Source organism: Argiope bruennichi, chromosome 7 (genome assembly GCF_947563725.1).
Source record: "Argiope bruennichi chromosome 7, qqArgBrue1.1, whole genome shotgun sequence".
Lineage (NCBI taxonomy): Eukaryota > Metazoa > Arthropoda > Arachnida > Araneae > Araneidae > Argiope > Argiope bruennichi.
This window is the reverse complement of record NC_079157.1, coordinates 26,465,261-26,474,420: the sequence shown is the minus strand read 5'-3', so window position 1 is coordinate 26,474,420 and position 9,160 is coordinate 26,465,261. Positions and strand designations below refer to the sequence as shown.

General features: G+C 29.4%; 1 protein-coding gene across 1 annotated transcript in view; it reads left to right on the top strand.

The window, feature by feature from the left end:
* Positions 1 to 1,170: 1,170 nt before the first annotated feature.
* LOC129975680 (uncharacterized) overlaps positions 1,171 to 9,160 on the top strand; it is a 182,104-nt gene continuing 174,114 nt past the window's right edge. The window contains exon 1 of the mRNA XM_056088806.1: positions 1,171 to 1,479. Within this exon, the coding sequence (XP_055944781.1) occupies positions 1,324 to 1,479 (156 nt within the window). The 5' untranslated portion in view covers positions 1,171 to 1,323. The remainder of the gene's footprint in view (positions 1,480 to 9,160) is intronic.

The window sequence follows — 9,160 nt, the reverse complement described above, 5'->3', positions numbered from 1 at the left end:
CGTAGAAATCCCTTCCTCAATGAACTAACAGCGAATGCAAAAAAGTTAAATCGAACTGTTAATCATACCTTTTCGCTCGCCAATAGAAAATAAGTCTCTGTATGTGTTTAGATGTAAAAGTTTTGTATACCTGATACAGTGTATCAGATTGATACAGTCACCCGACCTTATTTAATACGAGTAGGTACAAGAACCATTGAAAAAAATCTGTACAAATTTGTGGGCCGTTTGGTTTCTAAACTACTCGTTAGCCATCTTAGCAATCACTTTCACACTGAACCAACCTCGAACCATGAGAAAAGGGCGAATCCAATGCGAACCGTTAATCATACCTTGTCACTCACCATTAGAAAAGAAGTCCTTGTAAGTATTTATATGCAGTGTTTTTTTTTATATATATTTTAAACTGAAGTAAGGAAAATTCAATGTGTATAGTATAAAGATTTATTAAAAATATTTTTTTTAATCAGTTGAGTAGATTTTTTTAATGATCGCAATTTAATCGTTGAACAATTTTTTTGTCTGTCTGTCTGTGCTTTCCTATGCATATAACCGTGATAACTCAAAGACGTAATGACTTAGATAAATGAGTTTTTCTTTTTTTTTTAATGCAAAACTGTAGTTTTTTTTCCTTAAATTTGGGTTTCAATAGATCGACAAAAAGGCATCTGAAATACATACTAGGTTTCTTTACCATTTTACGAACCACAAAAGCTGATTCACTGGACTTGAAAATAACAATCTGATATGTCATGAGGTCCACAATTTCTATGTGGTGCAGTAGAGCTGAAGAGCACCTTTATTAGGGAATATGCGAGAAAGTTTTGAGGAAACCATTCCCTTTTATTTAAGATAATTAATTACAAAAAATTTACTTATTCTTTTCATTACGATTACATAAAAAAAAATGTTAGATGGCCAACGGTAACCGTCCTTTATTATAATCGCCGCCTGATCCCATAATATAAAATTTTGAACCTAATTATAACTTTGCATGTAGTAACAGATGATTCGCACCCAATAACCGCAGCAGGACGATGCCGGGAGTTTGCTGAAATCGCAGTCACAAAGTGAGCGGCAAAAGCGCCAACCCCCACACTAGGCGCTATCGATTATTTTGGCAGAATCGCTGCTTCCTCTTTTGAGTGGCGCGCAGTGTTTGGGCACGGGTCTTACAGAGTGGTCGCACCACACACGATCCTCCCCAAGGAAATTCTCACTTGGAATTCGTGCCCTATAGGACAAGAAATATCAGCCCCAACTGGGGATCTTTCCACGAGCAAATGGTTGTCTCGATGTAACCAGCTCCCACCAGCTTCTTCGATGTTGAGCGTTATGACAGTAGTACTGCCACAGCACACGAAACTCGCGGCAAGTTCAACCACCGTTCCGACTGCTACTACTTCAACTCCTTCGGCCTCGACGACTGTAAACACCAAGTCAGCTATAAGGCCGGCTGCGACCTCCTCCCACTGCCAGGTGAGTTCGGAAGGCACTAAAATTATTGAAAAAAATCAGAAAAAAGCGAGCATTCTTCTCAATATCTTCGTATACCATATAGGAATATTCCTTGTATACAGTAGATTATATTTATAATACAGAGCATTTTCTTTGATATTTTCGTATGTTCCAATATAAAGATATCATTTCCTTAGAGAAGATCCTTATATTACACACCAGTCCCTTCATTAATGGACACGTAATGGAGTGAATGGGGAAGTAACATCCCACATAACGATATTACTCGCATAAAGTAACGCTTCATTTTCTTGATTCTCATATTACGATATCACTTGCATAGAATAGAAGGTCTTTATAATACAGAACATTCCGTCGATCTTTTCGCATGCACTCATCTAGAGATATTGCTTAGAATAAATGATCGTTTTAATACAAAGTGTTCTCCTTGATATTTTCGTATTTTCATTGTAAGGTTGATCTGGGCATAGAGTAGACCTTTATAATAAAGAGCATTCTCTTCATTTTCTTAACTCTCATATTACAATATTACTTGAATGGGATAGAAGATCTTTAAAATACAAAATATTCTCCTCGATATTTTCGTATATTCCCATAAAAGGATATTATTTCTTTACACTAGATCTTTATAATGTAGAGTATTTCCCTCGGCATTTTTCTTCCTTAGAGAAGATTCTAAGGAAGAAAATCCTTATAACACATAGTATTTTTGGTACAGAGTATTTTCGTCAGAAGGATATATAATCCTTTGTATTATATATCCTTCCTTTTTAATACAGAGTATTTTCCTCAGTATTTTTTATATATTTCCATATAAGGATACTACTTCCTTAGAGAAGATCTTTGTAATATAAACAGACCTTTCTCCTTAGAAATAGACAAATAGTATTCTTGTCTATTGCTAATATTACTTGCATAGAGTAGACGATTTTTATGATTCAGAATATTTTCCTCGATATTTTTGTATATTTCCATATAAGGATATTACTACCTTAGATTAGCTTTTTATAGTTCAGAAGAATATTTTTCTCTGTATATTTCTTCCTTAGATTCGATCTTTATAATACAGAATATCTTGCTCGGTATTTTTCTTTCTTAGACTAGCTCTTTATAATACAGAGTATTTCCCTCGGTATTTTTGTACTTTTTCGTATATGAATATTACTTAATTATAGATCTTTATAATACAGAGATCCTTAGCAATAGACAAGTAGTATCCTTTATTTTGTTAAGGAGAATTTATATCATTATATAATATTACTTGCACACAGTCGTAGATTTTTATAATACCGAATATTCCATCTATATTGTCTTTCATATCCATGTAGTGATATTTCTTAAATAAAACATAAAATTTTTTATAATACAAATCATTCTCTTAGATATTTTCGCCTACTCCCATTTAAAATTGGTCTTTGCATAAAATAGATCTTTATGATACAAAGTATTCTTCGCTACTGTTCATTTCACGATCCTGAAGCTAGGTCTTTTTGACGCTTGTACTTCGCTAAGAGGTGACTTGCAGTTATTATGCCTCTTAATTCCGCTGATAATCCGAGTTCACCCTATTGCTAAATGTAAAAATTTCCTCTTTTCATCTTTCCTCTCACCCTCTTTATTGACCGAATAAACGCGCCCTTATGCCTGCTCAAAAGCATGGAAGGTTTCCGAATCCGAAAATGAACAGTATATTTTCGCATATTCCCATGTAAACATTTTACTTGAATGGAATAGAATACCTATTTAATACAGAGCCTACCTTTTTATACGCTCAAAATATGATATTACTTGCACAAAGTAAATTTTTATAATACAGAGTATTTTTCTAGATATTTTCGTATATTACCCTATAATATTATTCGAACAGAATAGACGATTTTTATGATTTACAAAAATCTCTTCAATATTTTCGCGTACTTCTAAGTAAAGAAATTATTTACATGGAGTTGACAGCCTTCATAATACGAATTTTCAAATCATGGTCTTGATCTAATACATGATAATAGGGAGCCTTCTTTATTCTCTTTTTAACAGTAATTCTTTTTTTCCTTATGGTTATTCATTTTCTAAATAATTGCAGTGACTTTATACATTTAAATTGAATATAAATATTTTTGATAAATGTTTCTTTTATGCTTTTTTTTACTATGAAATTCTTTTTGATTCTATTGAGTAAAAAAAAAAAAATGAATATTATTTCTGTTGAAAGACCGTGATAGGAACCATATGCAAGACAATCAAGAAAAATGTTTGCTAGAAAATTATTCAATATTCCTTATTTTAAAACTTGGTTTATAAAATTGTCTATTTTTAAAATTGTAAAAAAGGATAATTTATTAATTATTTTATCAAACAATTTTTGGGCTTTATTCTCAAATGAGAGCAAAGTTAAATTAACGAGCATATCCTGTCCCATCCTACTTCGTTAATTATTAATCGAAATTTCGAGAATGTTCTGTCAGCCTTAGTTACAGTTGCAGGAATCGTAAAGCACATGATGCGTGTAGTAGAATTGAAATAATCTGCTTAGTGACCAATGTATTAGCAAATATTATTATATTTTATTTAATTTGAAGTAATTTTTATACTACTAAACAGATAATTTAACCATTTGGAAGAAAAAGAAGTATCATTAGTAAATTTTTTTAAAAAAAATAAAATCTCCAATATAAAAATACCATTTGATTGGCGCAGTATAGCCAAATATGGCTCTTGCGCCAATACAACACACAAAACCAAACCAAACCAAACCAATATAAAAAAAATTGGGGCACTTTTTCCTTTAGCGGCTTATCGACATCTTTTTTTTAATTTTTCTCAATTCAATAAAAATTATTATTTTCTATATACCCAATATATTTTTGTATAATTTTGTATAATAAATTTATTGTTGCAATGAAATTCAAGCCATTTAGTTTTTATCAACCGTTATTATTTAGTTGTGCGATTATTTTTCATTGTTGGAAACTAAGGCAGAAAGATTCGGATAATTATTTGAAGAACAAGAAATGGAATTTAGATTACAGCAAAAGACAATATGCAATTTGAAATAAATTACACAAACGCTTAAAGACAGCATGTTGTGGATCCCGACATCTCTAGAAAGAATAATTTCCAAAATAAACAAGACAATTATAAGATTGTTAAAATTGCAAAGCTTTAAAATATGTCACAATTCAAATCTACAAAATACTTTATCAAGGGAATTCGGATCATCAACTTATGCATAAAAAATTAAACTGAAATTAAACATGATTAATATTCTAGGCGAACCAACTGGGCTCCAAAGGCGGCTAGCCTACAATAATACAATATTACGTACGAAAATTAAATTTTCTTTTCTTTTTTTCAATTCTTGTAACTTATTTTAATTAAAATATATTAGAAAAATAAATAATTTGAAATGAATAAAATAGAGTTACGACTTGCCTGTGGTAAACATAGGGAGATATATAATAAATATGCAATAACTACCAAAAACTGAAGATCTGTAATTATTTCTATAATTGAAATTTATTACAGTACGAATTCACTAATTTGATTATGACGGAATCGCAATGAAAACTGAATTCATCCTTAAAAAAACTGAATTAAAAAATTATTTTTAAAACTTGCATATCAAGAAGAAACGAAAAAATATCAATGTTCAGGATGAAAATGTCAGTACAGAGCTATTTTTTATATTTAATAGTTTTAATAAATAATACCTCAAAGTAATTTCAATAAATAAAATAATAATTATAACTGAGCGGAATTTTGGCGCCTTCCCGTCATAACTTCCAAAAACAGCTCAAAAATTATATTTAGGTCATCTTAAAATTAAAGAAAAAATGATTCTCTTTCTAATGATACGAATTTGATAGTCGTGTAACATTTTCTGAATTTCGGCAATTTTTTTTTAAATTTCCAACAACAGATTTCATTGTAGGTCTGAAATTCAACCGTTTTCATTGTTTTATCAAATACTGAATTGGTTAATTTTTTTTACGTTGAAAGCTAATCACATAATCAATATCACATAATCACGATAATATCACATAATCAAGGATGTGATGACATTAAAATAATTTATTAAGTATGTTTAGTTCTCACACAACAGGGTTTCAAACATATCAAAATTCAGGTGTAAGAAAGGTTTCATACAGATAAAAATAATAGTTTTTTTCTGCAGGAAAAAATCGTTTGCAATATTGTTACAATTTTTTTTTCTGTTTAGAGAAAAATCTTAAATCTTTTTGAAAAAGATTTTTTTTAAACCATTTAAGTTTTCTAATAATCAGAGGAAAATAAGAAATTTTTACAAATATAAAAAACATCGTTTGGTGGAAAAAAATGGGGAAACTATTTGAAAAAAATAGTTTGGAAAATTAGCTCCATGAACTATGTTGATTCAAATTTTTAACGATTTTTTCAATAATAATTTGTATTCAACAAATGATTAAATTTAGTTTTTTCAAAAAATAATAAGAGTTTAAAATTTATCAACAATTTATATTTTTTTACCTTTGTTTCTATTCAACAAATGGATAATAACTGTCTTTCGAAAATAATTGAAATTTTTAAAATAATGTCAGCAATTTTTAACGGTTTTCAATCGTTGTTTATATTAACAAACTGTTCATTTTTGTTCCAAAAAATAATCAAAATATATAATGACATCAGCAAGTTATAACAGTTTTTTCAACGATTATTTATATTCAACATATTATTCATTTTAAAACTTATTCTCATCATTCGTGTTGTATAAACAATTATATTTATATTAATTTTTCAAAAATAACCAAAATTTATAACGATACCAGTAATTTATACTGATTTTTTAAACCTTTATTTATAGTAAATAAATGGTTAATATCAGTCTTTCGAAAATAATTGAAATTTTAAAAATAATGTCAGTATTTTTTAATATAAACAACAATTAATGGTTTTTAATCGTTGTTTATATTAACAAACTGTTCATTTTTGTTCCAAAAAATAACCAAAATATATAATGACGTCAGCAAGTTATAACGACTTTTTCATCGATTATTTATATTCAACCTATTATTTATTTTAGAATTTATTCACATCATCCATTTTGTATCAAACATTTATATTAATTTAATTTTTCAAAAATAACCAAACTTTTTAATGATACTAGTAATTTATAGTGATTTTTTAAACCTTTATTTATATTAAACGAATGGTTAGTACTTTTTTAACGAAAATAACCACAACTTTATAATGATACCAGCAATTTATAACGTTTTTTAAATCGTTGTTTGTTTTCAACAAACGGTTTATTTTTCGACAAAAACCTCACATTATGCTCACCAATTTCGCTGATTTTCAAAACAGAATTTTCATTCATTATGTCAAAATCAATTGATTCATAAATAAAATGAATAAAAGGCGAAGAAGCTTTGAGATACAATTCAACCAACAGTTAAATTTTCCAGTTTACTTCACAGTATCTATTACTATATTTTATGGAATCGAATGATTTCGCACTGAAGTGTTCGAATGACTTGTTGAACGATAACAACGTTAATCTTATTCTACAAATGTATTATTAAAATTGTGAATTTGCAACTTTAATATTTAAAAAAAGAACTCCGGCATTAATTAAAGCTCATTTTTGTATGATTATTTGATTACTAGGCACAGCAAATCTTGAGCCAATTTTGTACTTTTGGATCACGCATAAATTGTTAACTAAAATGCAAATGATAATGGCCACAATGGATAAATTGTGGCTTTGACGATTCAAGAATATTTTCGATAATTGCCATAATAGATACAAAATACAGCCTTAACATAAACAGAATATTAGTTCGTGCATCAAGAGCATATAAACGTTGAATATGAAGAGATTTTTCTTCTGCGAAAAGTTTAGAATAGACTTTGTTCTGGGAATGATTTAGTTTAGTTATATTAACGTCCCGTTTAAAGCAACACTAGGGCTATTTTGGGACTGACCTAGTTATTTTGAACTGCGGTCAGATGACGAGGACGACACCTGAGCTGACAGCCCCCTCTCCACACCACACCAGCGGGAGGACGTTTGGCCCTGACTGATTTATCGTGCAACATACCCCATTACACGGCGGTTCTTCGGCGGGATGGGGTCTCTAACCTGAGACCCTACGGCTCAGAAGCCGAGACCTTACCATCATGCCACCACGGCCCGTTCTGGGAATGAATCAGATGTTTAAACATTTTACCTAGTTAATAGTGAGGAGTTATTAGTTTAATTTCTTTACTTCCAAATTCTATTTGAATAAATATTTGTGAAAATAAGTTTCTTGACAGGTAATAAAAGAAATCTACATTATAGATTTTTAGAAAGGACCAATGATCATTTCTTTTTTTACTTAAAATTATTGGAAATATGTTTTTATACCAGATTCGGTTAAGTTGTATGCCTTCCTTAATATTAAGATTAATTTCAAAATATCTTTTGTGGGAATTACATAAGGCACGAAAGATAATTTTACCATTGGTGATTTTTCCCCTCGCCATAGAGCAACTATCTTTTAATAGCATTTGAAATTCTTCGCTCCAGTAGCTTGTTAGTTTTTAAATAAATTTATAAAAATATATAATATAGGCAAAAGAAATAAATAATAATAATCGGATCGCTTTTTCTAAAGGTATATGGATTAAACTGAATGACCGACGTTGGACAACAATGAGGTGTGAATTATGGTTGAGTGGTAATGACCATCCCCAACCACGAAACAAATTCACCCGTAAGAGGAACGTCCCATCATTGTCCGGTGTGAAGGAATAGAATTGCACATCCTTATTATGCTATTAGAAAGACGAGAACTACCCCCCCCCCCCCCCCACATTAAAAGTTTTTGCAATAAATGAAAAATAAGGAAAGCAAAAAGAAAATAAAAATTCATAATGAAAATAAAAATCCAAAGCCCATAAAAAATATTCAGAAACTTCATTATTTCATCATCTAAAACGGAAAAAAAAATTAAATATTTGAGGTTATTCTGTTTGAAATTTTTTTAAATAGAATTACCTCAATTAAAAGTATTTTAGAAAATATTGTACGAATTTATTTTTTAAAAACTGTTAAAATTGGGGGAAAATTGTAGGACGTAAATTGGTATCATAAAAAAAATACATTTTTATATTTTAGATGATTTAAAAATAAATTTTTTTAATTATTAAATTTTCAGCAGTTATCATTAAAAATCATCCAACAATTTGTTTAATTTTTAATTAATTAAAAAACATAGCTAGGTATATCTGAGGCAGAACTGATACCTCTAAATCCTGATGTTTTATTTAGCATGTAAAGCACCAAAAAGAAAACAGAAAACTTTCGTTTTTTTTAATTGTAGGAATTGAGATAAATTATATAAATCTGATTGACTAGAGTGTAATTCTTCATCTTTTGACTTCTATAATTAATTTTTCAATTTTCGATCAATTAAAATCTATCCATAGCTCCGCAGTTTGCCGTTTCGATGTTTGATTATCGGAGAATCTATGGCATAATTTGTGTGACAAAACTCATTTGATTTGTAAATCACAATGTCTCCTAAAATCTAGTGTATTTACTTCGAAAGTGGTGAATTCACTATCATACTAGGTAGAGAATTACTAGTACAGAGTTTGATTTGTTTGGAAATGTAAATTTGATTTGTGAATCACAAAAGTACTTTACTTAGGACGACAACAG